Source organism: Heterocephalus glaber, unplaced genomic scaffold (assembly GCF_053883595.1).
Source record: "Heterocephalus glaber isolate CG9 unplaced genomic scaffold, H.glaber_assembly_v1.0 deba00001481, whole genome shotgun sequence".
Classification (NCBI taxonomy): domain Eukaryota; kingdom Metazoa; phylum Chordata; class Mammalia; order Rodentia; family Bathyergidae; genus Heterocephalus; species Heterocephalus glaber.
Genome location: NW_028258317.1, coordinates 6,769,140 through 6,784,511, shown reverse-complemented (window position 1 = coordinate 6,784,511; position 15,372 = coordinate 6,769,140). Strand labels below are relative to the sequence as shown.

The following is a 15,372-nucleotide window of genomic DNA, read 5'->3' as shown; positions in this document are numbered from 1 at the left end:
AGAGAAGTTTATTTTGGAACAGTATTATGAAGAGATCAGAATCCACATCCCACAAGTTAATAGATACTCTGACTGAAAATTCACAAAACATGACAAACATGCCCAGTCATTCTGGGAACAATCTGACAAGAACTACATCAGGGGGTCTGCTGTTTTAAGTCTTACAGAACTAGCTGATTTCAATCTCATGATTTCAGATGCAAAGCATTACACATCCCGCCTCCCCACACCCGCCCTTCCTGCACACTTCCGCACGGAACACGGGAATTCTACACAGTGCTCACTGGGAACCGAACGGTCAGCGCCGACATCACAGACTCCGGCTGACCAAGCCTCCTGGGGGGCGGAGGCAACCTGCCAAGCCCCGCCCCTGCGTGCCCCGCCCACTGTTCCTTCCCCTAGCCTGTCCAGTCTGGAAGCTGCTAGAGGAGCCTCTCTCAGGACCCCGCCGGCCTCAGCGCTCGGAGCTGCGCCATGCTTGCCTTCCGAAGCGGCCTGACCTGGGCGCTGGCCCCACGGGCGCGCGCGCCTCAGGTACCGGAGGCGGGGACGCGCCCAAGCAGCCTGGGTGGGGCCGGGGGGCGCACACTTCCTTTCCGCGGTCTCGCGTACAGCGCCGAGACCCGCAGCTCTGGTTCCGGCGCGAACCGGGAGCTCCGCGGCAGGGCCGTGCGTGAGGGATTGGGGACTGCTAGGAAACCCTTTCGGCGGGGGTCACCTCCCGGTCTCCTCCTGGGCACCGTGGCCTGGGGCCTTTCTGTCCCGGGGGCCTGGCCGAGCGTCAGCTCTTGCGTTTGTCGCTGGCACCATGGGGCTGCGGCTCCGGGAGCGACTGTCACGTACTCTCCGGGTCCTGGCGCTGTCGCGCTTCCTATTGATTTGGGTTTTTGAGCCGCCGCACATCTCATAGAAGATAGATGGAGTCTGGTCCACCACCCGCTAGCGACCAAATCTGCCTTCCCCTTCTAAGTCAAAGGCGCAACGGAGCATTTTGTGGAGAAACTGCAAGAGGCGGCCCAGGTTCCGGAGCGGGAGGACTCGGCCCAAAAAACTCAGCCTAGGATGAGAAATTTACAAAATGGGCCCCGTGATCCAGCCGTTAACTCTCGCGCTTTGGCTTACCCGTATCGTCTACACCCTGAAATTATTTTTCCTTTCTATGTTTAGGCTTTTACTCCTTTCCCAACGGGCAAGTTACCAAGGGGGCTAATCTCTAGAGGGAGACCTTCTGCAGAAGACTGAAGAAGGCCCTTAAAGGCCACAGGCCACGCGCCCAGATGGTGCGGCTTTGTCTTTCTGATTCTCTCTCTGGATAGGCAGGGCCAAGGATGATTTCCATACAACTTGTCACTGAACCTCTGAGCTTTCACATCTCCACCAGGGTTCTCTAAGTGAATTGTTAGGCATTGCTGGCGAGAATGAGTCCTAACTTGGAGATAAGGCAGCATCAAGTAACGGATGATTTCACCCCCCCACACACACTTCCTTCTTAAACTTCAGGTTCCCTTCTGTATTGTCTTTTTTTTCTTTCAATTAAGTGTCTTTCATCCTCCAAATACAAGGCCCTGGGATCAACCTAAAAGGATTGCTATAAATGCCCCATTGGCCCCTTTTTCTGATACATTTTACTTACAATATTTTAAAACTATATATCTTAGGAAGTTGTTTGTTCTACTAACATTCTATTATTAGAGTTTGGTTAAAATGCACAAAAAGAGTATCCACCAAACACAGAGCAGCTGCATTTGTTTTATGGCTAGCTTAGTCATTTGGACAATAAGACATACAGTTAAAGAGCATGTAGTCTTCTTAAATAAAATGTATCCTAAGAAAAAGCCTATTGCTTTCTGTCTAGACACACCAGGTGGTCAGTATAAACTCTTAATTTGTCCATAGCACTGGAGGTAACATCTGCTCTAACAAATTTTCCTGGTATAATTAGCTTCAGGTAAATGGGCACATGCTAACTACTGTAAAGTTAAGATGGATTTGTAAACTAGAATGCCATATGAGTGTGTTGTGTATACATGCATTTCTATACACAGACACACAGAGGATAATTTCTGGCAAGGTGTTTCCTCATGAAAGTTAAATTTAAACTCAGAGCAAGAATTAGAAATTTACATAGTGAGCATATGACTAATAAAAAAAGAGCTAATGGTTCATATAGGATATTTCCATGAACTCAGTACAATCAGATGCATTAAATGCCCTTCATATGGCATCTTTCATTAGAAATTAATAATGATTCACATACCACAGAGATATATGTGCACCCATGTTTATAGCAGCACAGTTTGTAATAGCTAAAGCTCAGAAACAGCCCAAGTGCCCATCAACTGGAAACTGGATAAAGAAGATGTGTTTTTTTAATAAAATGGAGTACTACTCAGCCATAAAGAACAAGAAACTAGAGTCATTTATAGCTACATGGATGCATATTGAGGCCATACTCTTAAGTGAAATAAATAGGACACACATGTGTGAGAAACTGAAAGTGTAAATAAGGAGTAAAAGGATTAATAATGAATAATTGATACTTTGAAATAGGAAAAGATCTAAAGGGGTAGGGGTGGTGGGAGGAGATGGGGAAAGGAAAGAATGGAAAGGAAAAATTATGAGAAAAGAAAAAAATGGAAATGAAGTCTATGTAAATAGGGAAGGGTGGAGGGAGTGAAGGGCGCACAGGTAATGGGGAAAAAATAAGAACCAAGATACATCACGTACAGGTACAAGCACCCAATGATAAATGTAAATGTATTATATACCTAAAATGTACCAATAAAAGAATTTAAGCAAAAAAAAAGAAATTAATAATGATTCAGATAATTCTGACTGAATTTTCCTTTTCCAGCATTTATACAATCCATCATTATACTAAAAAGCAGAGCATAAAGCATCCTAACGCATTATTTACATCCCAGTCCTATTTTTAACCAGCGATTCACTTCACTGACTATAGGAAATACTATGACCTGAATATCAATTAACATTTTCTAAGAACTTAAGAATTTTCTGCTCGTGAACCTATTTTTATTCTACTTGCCAGAAGACATGCATATGGTATAATTCTTCTAAATGTGTAATGGTAACACTTATTATTGACTAAAGATGAAATACTGCCTAATAAGGAAAAACTCAGTACATTTATGTGAATCCAGATTGTACTAGAGTTGATACAGTGGTTTCTTTTGAGCAAATTCTCATGAAAAACTGGATAAAGGTGAACTACATGTTAGGAAACAGTAATTGTGCAATCAACATGTTTAAAAATAATTACTTTCATTGATATCACTATATAAACACAATTTTGTGGAGCACTGACAGGAGAAAAACAAAGTATGCATCTACTGAGTGCCACTTGTTTCCAGACTCAGATCTTGCTGTAACATAACAGTAAGTCCCATCTTACCCTCAATATTTAAATTTGCCTTATCTTTCTTCAGGTGTGCTCATCTTTTGCTACAGGGCCCAGACAAAAGGATGGAACACTCTATGAATTTTGTACCTATTATCTTAAACCCTCAAAAATGATTGAGTTCCTGGAAAATTTTAAGAAAAATGTTCATCTTCAGACAGCTCACTCTGAATTGGTTGGATATTGGAGCGTAGAATTTGGAGGCAGAATGAATAAAGTATTTCATATTTGGAAATACGGTATGAGTCTTTCAGATTTAAGTGTTCAGTTGAGATTCTCATTTTGTTAGTTACATGAGACTTTTGCATTTATATTACTATAGATATATACAGAGTAAATAAAACATTTTTTGAAATATAATACCAAAAAACAAGTTCAGTGCTTATTCTTTCCAGTGGCCCACATCTAAAACTCCCAAAGTGTTAAATTATCATAACTGAGAAATATGAATTCTCATGCATCAAATTACATAATTGTGAACTAGACTAATTCTCAAAAAAAATTTTAATTGTTTATTGGAAAGATGATTTATGAAAAATTTTAAATAGTGCTTATGAAAGCCCGAATGGGTTAAGATTACAAAATAAAGTATCTTTTCTTATTAACAAAGTTTGGGCTACATATCAGCATCTTAATTCAAACATTTAAGGGCTCTAGGTAAATGGAGGTTGAGAGGGACTCACAATTTTTAAGCCTCGTTCAACACTGGGGGTCAGTAGTTCTGTTATGTTTAGAGACCACTTTTGTTTCAATTCTGTGCACTAGCGTTTCACTGAATTCCCTGTGATACTGCTCTTGGGAGGTAAAGAGAGAGTTCTTTGTATATTGAAGCTGACCTACGCCTGAGGAAATATAATAAATTACAAGAATCCACAGAATGTTTTTTACTCCATTGTCCAGCCTTAATAGGCTACATCAGCACTTGATTTCATATAGTGTTTGGTCTAAACTTTTTACCATTAATAAAACTTTTTACTATTACCTTCATGAGATTCTAACAGTATGGTACTAGGTTGTTATGTTGGTAAATGTACATACCCTTTTGGGTAATTTAGAAAGAAGAAAATAAACACCAGGGAAAAAGAATGGGTGACAATAGGTAAGAGAATCAACATTATTTCTTTTGAAAGTTATGTTTTCAAAGAAGAGTTTTACCAAATATGTTTTAATTTCATTTATGTTAATATTTATTCAAGGTGTACCTTGACCACCTATCACTACTGAAGTAAATAGTCTTCCTATAAACTGGTACTATCAGTTAACTACCTCAGTTGAGTTATGAATAATCTGCATACAATGAGTATTAACTAGGTGCCCAACGCTTTTAAGCTTTTTTCATGTATTAATTTACTTAATCCTCACAGTAACCTTGGAGGCCTATGTGGTAGTATCTATTTCACAGAATAAGAACCTGAGACAGAAAGGTACAATAACCTAATTCACACAGCTACCTATAAAGTAGTAGAACCTACAAAGCCCATTCTAAGATGTTACAATAGTCATTTGCATTTCTGTTCCCCTTAAGATCATGAGCAACTTAGGGTATATGTCAAATTTCTTCATGTTGGAGTCTCCTAGGACATAACACAGTGTTCTAATGTGCTATGGATGAATGTTTGCTGATTTAAATGAAATCCAAAGAAATACAGGGAATTTCATGTTAACTTTTTTTTTTCACTTTTCTTAATTCTTTCTCCCATAGATAATTTTGCTCATCGAACTGCAGTCCGGAAAGCACTGGCCAAAGATAAGGAATGGCAAGAACAGTTCCTCATTCCAAATTTGGTTCTCATTGATAAACAAGAGAGTGAGATTACTTATCTGGTCCCATGGTGCAAAATAGAAAGGCCTGCGAAAGAAGGTAGGTCTTCCTTTGCAGACGCATGAGTTTTAATGAATAAAATATACTAAAAATCTCAAGTAATAAAAATCAAAGTAATACTGGAAAAAATAAAATTATTCTTGTTTTTTATAGCAGCATATTGTAAATTAAATTGAAGCTCTTAGTTTACTTTGAAAAGATGAGAGAATTAAGAATTTTTCCAAATTGAGTTTTTACAGATTGCAAAATGAATCTATGTATGGAAAAAGTCTGTGTGTTCAGTTAAGGTTGAAAATTGCACAATAAGGGCAAGTTCTTTGTGTGGCTATGTAAGGGATAGTGTATGAAATTGTCATAATTTTAAAATAGTATCAACTTTTAAATATTTTCCACAAATTGTAACTAATCCAAAATCATGAAATGTATCTTTACTTATAAAATTGAGTTTTAGGGAGAATTATTTGAAAACTACCAAGCTGTGTTACTGTACTCTGACTTTTGTTTCTTCCTCTTTCTTGCTTCTGTTTAAAAGTAATTCTTGGGCCGGGGATTTAGCTCAGTGGTTTCACCGCCTGCTGTGCAAGCGCAAGAACCCGAGTTCAATCCCCGGTACCCAAAAAAAGAAAATGAAAATAATTCTTTAAGGCATGTCTTATTGATTTCATTTCTTGCTGATTTAAACTATTACCTCAATCCCATATTAAACAAAAGTCAGATTTAAAAACTATAAACTAATTTAAATTTATTTTATTTCCCCTATTATGAACTTTGTACTGTACTTTTGAATTACACTACAAAGAAATTTGAAGTCTTATTGGATTCTGTCAGCTTAGATCTCCCTTCATCTCTCAGGAGTATCTAAGTAAAATAGTTGGCTTCTCAGTGTCTAATGTTGGTTCTCTTCCTGTATTATCTATCATTCATGATTCTTGATAACCTTTGCATGTTTACCTCTCATATCTATTTGTCCTCTAGTTTCTTTCTCCCTCCTGGCCCTATCCATCTATTCAGAAGATAAAATAAATTACAGGTATGTACTTGGATTTTTAGGGCTAACAAGACCATTTCTTTAGGGTTGTGTTTTAAAACTTACAGGCATCACTTCAGTTTCATTTTTTCCTTATTCTTCCTATTAGAATTGGAAAATTAAGGGGAAATTTATACAAAGAAAGGAATGGTAAAAATTGGGCAGAAGAATAAAATTGAAGATTAGATTTATTCATTTATTTATGGTGATAGAGACCAAACCAAGGCCTCACACGTTAGGCAAGTACTCTACCACTGAACTATATCCCCTGGCTCCTAAAAAATTATTTTATTCATTTCATTTCTAAAAGTATAGACTTAGCTCAAAAATCCTATTTCATTACAAATTTTCCATATTTGTTTTATTAACAAATTTTTAGATAAAAACACTTTAGCTAATAGCTTATATGTATATAGTTTTCAGACCTTTTTGTCATCTGTAAAGTTTAATAGCTCTTAAACAAGGGCAAAAGTTTTCTAAATATATATGCTAACAAAAATAGTGCAAATATAATCAATATGTCTATCTAAATATGATCTTCCACATCTGTATAGATTAGTCTTCCACTCAAGACAACCGTGATCAGAAATTGCTTGAATATCTTCTCTAATTATTTGTCTCCCTGTTCTAGGTGTCTATGAACTGGCTACTTTTCAGATGAAACCTGGTGGTCCAGCTTTGTGGGGTGATGTATTTAAAAAAGCAGTTCATACCCATGTCAATCGAGGCTACACAAAACTAGTTGGTGTTTTCCACACAGAATATGGAGCACTCAACAGAGGTACACTTACTTATTCATTTCTTCTATGAAATTTCAGTGTGTATTGGTAATCTACTGGTAAATTCCTTGGATAAGTTTCTCTCTCCTCATTATAGTGTATATTTTATTTTTTATTACCAGACTTTTAGTTTTGTAATTTTTAAGGGTCAAGGAAAACCTGTGTTACGTCTTATTAATTTAGAATGTGCGTTAGTCAACTTTCTGTTGCTGTGATAAAATCACTGAGAAAACCAACCTGAAGAACCAACCTGGTTCATGGTCTTAGAGGTTTCAGTCCATGATCAGCTGGCTCTATTTCTTTTAGGCCTGTGGCAAGGCAGTAACATTATGGTGGATGGGCATGGTGGAGGAAAGCTTCTTTACCCCATGACAGTCAGGAAGAAGAAAAAGAATAAAGGACCAGAAATAAAATATACCCTTCAAAGGCACATCCCCAGTAACCTCCTCCCTCCAATACCTACCTCCTAGAGTTTCCACCATTTCCAGTAGCACCACCAGTTGGAGACCGAGCTTTCAACACATGAGCCTTTGGGAGGCATTTCAGATTTAAACTATAACAGAATGTTAATACTATGAAGCCTTTTTCATATGGTAGATTGCTATTTCCCTTAATACATCAAAATGATTAAATCTGAATAACTGAAAGAACCTCAGAAAAGAATCTATTCCTTTTATCATCTTTTTTCCCTCTGAATGTATTTGTTAATTTTTTTAAAATAACTATTTGGAGTAGGGATATTATTTCTCAGGAAAAATGTAATATATATTTTTATACATATTAAAGCCCTTTCCTATAAAAATTTACTCATATTCCACTGTGTAAATATATAGTATATACATATATAAGTAATTTATATATATTTAATAAAACTTAGAGTATTTAACTTAAGTTAAAATATATTACAAGTAGAATTTCCAAACACTTTTTTGTGACAAATTCTGAAAAATATTTGTATTTTATCTGAAAGAATAAATGATTAAAAATAGCTAATAAATATTTAGAAAAATACATAATATCCTGTTAGCATCCTAAAATCTCTATTTTATATCCAATGAACATCTCAAATCTAACATAGTCAGTCCTGAGCTCCTCTCCTTTACACAGAAATTCATCTTCTAGAAATATAGTTGAGTATCCATTATCTGAAATGCAAGGGATTTCTAGAATAGGGATGCTCAACCTGTCTATCATAAAAGAGTAGCCAGAATATATAAAAATACATGTACTTTTATTTTGGAAAACATGTAAAGGAGAAATATTACTATAAAAATTATCTCATATGCTAAAATAAAATCAAGATGATTACAGATTTCAATGAAAAGTTTTTAATTTATAGAATTGCAAAAACAAAATGTAGATGAATTTCTTTAATAATATGGCTGGGGACTGTATTTCTATATCAAAAAGAAAATGAAGTCATGAAGAAAAAAAATCAACTCATGACTTTGATATACAAAAGTTCAAATTTCCTGCATGTTACAAATCACCATAAATAAAATTGAAAAGAAAAAAGAAAAAAATATTTACATAAAGGCAAACACACATATGACTACCAAATATATTAGAAGATGAAGATTAAAACAGTAATGAGATGTCATTTTTTGACTTATTACAGACACATTTATATGGATATAATGATAGACAATGTGACAGTTATGCTTAATGGTCAACTTGATTGGCTTGGGTACCAAGGGGATTAGTAAAACACATTTATCATTATGTCTAGTTAAGTCATAGAGGTGTCACCTTGAGATCTATTTGTGGTCCCTGGCCCCTTCCTTTCTGATGCTTTTCCCCTGCTCTACTTTCTAGCCACCAAGAACTAAGCATGCTAATTCCTGCTAACCAGAATGCCGACAGAAATGCAAATAGTAAAGGCCAGGCTCATGAGGTTTCAGGTGAGGACTCATTTGAGAACTGTACTAGAGTCCATTTGTGTTACATTCTGACAAGGGACTTCACTACATTTTGCCCATGTTCTGAGACTTTGCAGAAGGCAGAATTTAAGAGCTGTAGACTTACTGATCTAGTGAAGGATATTTCAAGTCAGCCCAGTATTCAGGCTGTGGCATAGGTACTAGCTGCTTTTAGCCAGTTTTATAGTGAAGCTCAGGAGCAAAAAGTAGAGCAAAAATATATGAAAAACTTAAATTTTGACTTGAAAATCCACATGTGAAGTTAGGACCAAAGAAGGTATGACTGTTGAAGAAATTGGAACCATTAAAAAGAAACCAACCTCTGAACAGGGACAAAAAGAAATATGCATTGAAGGCATTTCAGGCATCAGCAAGACTTTATCCTTCACAGACTCAAGGTTGCAAAGTATAAACCTTTCATTTGAGAAGGGAGCCCCTAGAACCCTTGCTCGAGAAATGCTGTCTAGCGAATTGTTTCCCTGGTATTAATTACTCCATTCTTAGCCATTAGGCATTAAGAGAGTGAAGTAGCCATGGCCTATGGGGCCCTGGATACTGCTTTAATTTGGTGACAGACCTTGATGTTATTCATGGGATACTGGTTTTGCAGGCATGTAGAATGCAAGGGTTGTGGGATTATGAAGATTTCTGCCTAGATTTCAGTGGAAAGTCTGGGAGGCCAGGCAATGTGCCCCTGAGAGGTAGGTAAGTAAAGCTGTGAGAATAAAGCTGAAAGTTCAGTGGAGAACCCCAGAATTCAGAGATGTCAGAAATGTGGAACATCTGCTGAGGAAAGCCTCAGGCTTCAAGCAAATCCCTAAGAGAGGCCATATTGATTACAACCAACAAGCATATAGGGGTGAAGCCACCCAAGCCCTCTGAAACATGCCAGACTTGGAGCTCCAGGACTTAATGTCTGTGCTACTGGATTTAGGTCTTTTTTTGGTCCTATTATTTTCCATCCCCTATTCATTTTTGAAATGGGAATGTTTACCCAATACACCATTGTATATTGGGATTATGTAACTTGCTTTTTAATTTTTAAGGGTTTACAGCTAAGAGTTTGCCTTGAGTCTCAGAGAAGAATGTGGACTTAGACTTTTAAGTAATGTTGGATCTGTTGAGACATTGGGGAGGCCATTAGTGCATTTTCTGCTGTACGTGGGATAGTTGTATCATGCTAATCAGATTATAACTTTGCATTTATGTGGAGATTAAGTATCATTTAAGGAGATGTGTTTGGATATCAAGCTAACAAAAGGTGGAATGTGACAGTTTAGCTTAATTGACAATTTGATTGGCTAGGAACCACCTAGTGGATTTGTAAAACACACTTATGGTTGTGTCTGGGTAGGTCATGGAAGTATTACCTTGAGGGTCTGTATCTGGTTCCCTGGCCCCTTCCTCTCTGGCACTATTCCTCTCCTCTACTCTCCAACTACCATGAACTAAGCAGCTTTGCTCTACCATACCTTTCCACTATGATGTTTCTGTCTTGGGGCCAGCTGACTGAATCCTCTGAAACCATGAGTCAGATAAACCTCTTCTCCTTTAGCCACTTAATAGTTTACACTGAATATCACTCAGGCAGCACACTTGTTTATGTACTGACTATCTAGATTATCACTAGGGCAGGTGTTATTTCAACCAGTCAATTCTTGTTTCCAGGAGATACACATGTACATGTTATTTTATATCAACTATTTTTTGCATACTTTTTTATTTAGCACATTGTATTTGCCTTGATATTTGTTTCTAATGAAATCTAAGAAGTTCTCATTATTTTCAATTATTAGTGTGTATTTTATTTGTGAAAAATAAGTTTGTGCTACAACCTATAAAAACTCTTATTGTAAGTACATCAGATATAATTTTTACACTTCTCCAAAATTCAGTGGTATTCTTTTACCATACAAAAGGGACATATTTGGGACACTGGTACTGAATAGGAAGGAAGTGCCAAAAGATATGCAAAAGAAAAAACTGAGAAAGTGAGAAATGTTAGCATGAGAGGAAAAGTCTGTTATGAAATGGAAAGACAAAAAAGACATCTCCTTATTGTCAACTATTCATAATACAGGAATGATAGAACTTAAAAGAAGAAACAAAACTAAAACAATTCCAATAGTGATCGATGATTATAATAATTCTGTGAGTGATGCTGACAGATTTGACCAACATCTAACAAGCTATCCTGTAACCAAAAAGTGAGGAAAAAAATATTACTGTAAAATAGTATGCATATTCCGGACTTAACAGTATGGGGCTCACTTGCTATTGAAAACAAGGGGGTTCAAAAAATCATTTACAATTTAGATTAGGTCTAACAGACCAAATAATTGAAAAACTACAGGATAGTGAAACGCCAACCAGGACACATGTCATCAATGTCCTTATCATTACATTTAGTGGATAGACATGTTTTTAAATTATATCAACACAACAGTGTAAAATGTGTTGTTCAAAGACGACAATAATGTAAAAAGAATTTGGAAAGAGACTAGATACTACTCTCCAGATTGTAACGTTGCATTGTGTATTGACTGTTTTAAGATATAACATATGCAGAAAAATTATTGAATGAACTTGATAAAATTGTCATTTTTATATTTCCTATTACATTGTCTTATAAAAATTAATGAAAAAATGTGTAATTTTTGGTCATCCCATATTTAAATACTTGGACAGGTAAGTGGTTAAGCTGTGGGTGTCAGGTATTTGTCACAGCAACAAGAAAGCTAACTAATACAGATAGGTCAGGAAACAATAAGAACTCATGTCCTATGTGGGATTTATATTAATCTTTCATCCACAACTTTGGCCATATAAACAAATATATTCTTTTTCCTACCTTTGGCAGTATTACTCCTAGACAATATACAGGTATTATTAGTTATACTGGAAAGAAATTTGAAAGTACAGTATATAAAGTCCTATTTGAATAATGACATTAAAGATTTTTTAAAGTCTCTTAATTTTATGTACTAGATATGTATAACTTTTGTAGAAAAAAATGAAACTATGTATGCATACATTTTTAATCTTAAAATTAATCTCAGGATAGTAGCAGAATGGTAATATGCTGAGTATGTCATTACATTTATTTCTGGAAGACAGTTTATAACATATAGGTTGTACATTTATTAAACATATATGCAATATATATATATATATATATATATATATATATGACAGACAAAGTATATGGTTCTCTCAATTTAAGTTTTTTCTTTTGTTAAATAAATAAACTGATCCAAAGGGCCTAGATATGAATACCAGGCTCCACTCCTTAGTAACTTTGTGACCTTTTGTAAGTTAACTTCACTGTGCCTTAGTTCCCTCATCCATAAAATGATAACAGAATAACCTACCACTTAGATTATTATAAGAGCTAAATGAATTAATACATAAAAATGTTTAAAATAAGGCCTGCCAATCACCCATTACATGTCAGTAGTAATTGTCATCAATATTATTATTACAGATATTCATGCAGATGTACTTGAAGTGTATGTCATTAACTTTTACATTAAGGAAACATCGGAAACAATGTGGTATAGTTTTTATACTATAATGCACATGTAATACAGAAACATACTTCATCTATATCATATATTTATAAAATATATATATAAACCATATAATGTATATATACAGATACAAACATATATATATACTCATACAAACACAAACATGCTTTATAAAGTTTGTGTTTGTATAAGTATATATAAAGTTACATACTATATCAAATATAAAAGTGATTATTTCTGAATTTTATAAAAATAATTACTGATTTCTCTTTGTTTTCATGTGCATTTTTTTGTACATCTAACTTGCATTACATTGCAATTATTAAAAAAGTATAAGTAATTATACTTTTACAAAGAAAATATCTATTCCAGTATTTTATAGAATACTGACATATTGGAAGTAATCTAAATAGTCAGTGATAAGGGTTAACATAAATGTTACTACATCTGTAAGGAGGAATTCATATTGTCATAAAAATGAACATTATTGTAATAGAAGATAATGTTAATTTTGAAGAATCTGTTGCTAAGCATAATATACCATAAGACCCTAATTTTGTTTTACTTGTATTTTTAAATATTGAAAGATTTTCTCTGGGCAGTTAACATTGTGCTACTTTTTACTTCTTTGTTTCATATAATTTTTCTATAGTAAACACAATTTTTTATAATGTCACTTTTTTAAAATAAAATACAGGAAACATGAAACTTGGTCTTGTCTCAATGTGCCTTTAGCTGTCTTACTTTACTTCCCTTCTCTGGCTTTATGTGTTTCTTCATCTGTAAAACCAGTTTGAATAATTTATAAATTTCTTTCCCAAGTCTCTTACTCTTCTGAAATCTTATCACTGAAATATTTAGCTATACCTTTTTGGACCATCTTAATTTTTAAAATATGACATTTTGTACTCATTTTTCTGTACTTCTTATTTGTTAATGCCATATTCTGTAGAAATAATTTTTAGTTTATTTCTACAGTTCATGTTCTTTGGTGGCATGAGAGTGCTGACAGTCGTGCAGCTGGCAGACATGAATCTCATGAGGATCCCAGAGTTGTGGCAGCTGGTAAGCTGTTTCACTAATCATAGATTATTTTTAGAACAAAATTTGATTCAGTCAATTACTTTATATACCTTATGAAATGTTTTTCCAGTTCGGGAAAGTGTCAACTACCTGGAATCTCAGCAGAATATACTTCTGATTCCTACATCATTTTCACCATTGAAGTAGTTTGGTACTGAAAATATCAAGTATTTCATTAACTGGTATTATAAGATGTGTCTTCCAATGGTGCTTAAATTCTCCCAAGAGAATTATTCTTTTTTCTTTGAAGAAGGTGGTAAGTTCTTCACATTTTTTAAAGCCACGCCTATCATTTGTCACCCTTATTTCAGTTCATTTGCCCCTTGGTATTTCAGTACTGTCATATGTTGAAAATATCTATCAATTGGAAAATAATTTTATTAGGTCCTAATATGAAAAATCTTTGAAGACTCTGGTTTACATGTAGAAATGTCTTCATTTATAATTATTACTTCATTTTGCATCTTATTTTATAAAGGTACTTGTCACTGTATTAAGTTCTTGATTTTTCATTTGTTTCAGAATATCTCTTCTGTATTTTAATAAACTTTTATTCAAATGATAAGGTCACATTTTCTTGCTTGTGACCATATATTTAAATTACTAATATACATTATCAATCTTTACATCATATCTGTTTTCCTAAGGTTATTTTTTTTAATTTTTTTTGCCCTGTAAAGTATATTTTATAGTATCAAATGGAATTCATGAAAACATTAGACATATCTCTTTGCTATATAAAAATATATTATCATTTATATTTTAAATTATAGTTTTCTCATTAATTGGAAAATAATGTTACTAGGTCCCAGTACTATAAATCTTTGAAGACTTTGGTTTATATGCTGAAATATCTTCATTTATAACTAATTGTATTAATATTTCCTTCATTTTGGATTCTTGGTTTAATGATACCTTTATGGATATGGAAATCTCTCCTAATAAAAGCCTACCTGTACATTCTAATTCCTGTTCCTGACTTCTATATTTTCATCATCTTCTCAGGAACTATTGCTGTAATGTAATAAGACAGTAGTAATTTACTATCTTTATTATAAATATTGTTACATTAAGAAAATAGCATGCTTATAAAACCCAGAATCAGAGTTTCTTTAGTCATACCTTAATGTGGTAGGGTTTTGCAACACGCAGCTTTTGCTTCGAACTTAAAAGAGATTCTGTATTTCCAAGATCTCTTGATAGACTGTATTTACACCTATACTATTTTACATTTTAATGTATATTGCAAATACAACATAGTTAATTATGAATCAACTGTCTGAGGAAAAACGGAAAAACAAAGTTTTTCTTAATTTATTTGACCTTCTGGGTTCAAAAGACAGATAAGATTTCTAATAAGACAAAGAATTCCCTGACTCCAGAGGTAAAAACCTATCAGAGAAACTAAAGGAATTGGTTCTGAGTTGTAACTAAGAGTCTTTCTTCTCAATGTTCCTTTGAAACATTTTCACATAGAAAATTAGGTGGGGTGTTAATTGTGGTAAGTGTGAACAGACTTTCTCTCTGGAGTGAGATTAACTCTGTGCCCAAAGCCATTTAGTGTGATGGAAGTACACAACTGCTTCTCCTTTTTCTTTTTCATACTTCATTAGCATGAACACTTGCTGGTAACTGCAATGGCTCTTCACTTATACATACTATTAGAGTTTAGATCTAGAATGTCTTCCAAAAGATTCATAAATTCAGAGGTTAAGCTTTTAGAAGTTAATGAATCATGGGGGCAGGTAGGGGATCATACTTATGGGGATCATACTTATGGATTAATCCATTATT

At 34.6% G+C, this 15,372-nt stretch overlaps 1 protein-coding gene across 1 annotated transcript; it reads left to right on the top strand.

Annotated features, from left to right (window-relative positions):
• The first annotated feature begins 271 nt into the window (after window positions 1–271).
• On the top strand, window positions 272–14,544 carry Nipsnap3a (nipsnap homolog 3A). The gene is made up of 6 exons (XM_004848194.4): window positions 272–534; window positions 3,447–3,657; window positions 5,121–5,279; window positions 6,899–7,048; window positions 13,474–13,560; window positions 13,649–14,544. The coding sequence occupies exons 1-6, from the start codon at window positions 475–477 to the stop codon at window positions 13,723–13,725; spliced, it is 744 nt and encodes a 247-aa protein (XP_004848251.1). The 5' UTR covers window positions 272–474; the 3' UTR covers window positions 13,726–14,544.
• Window positions 14,545–15,372: the final 828 nt, after the last annotated feature.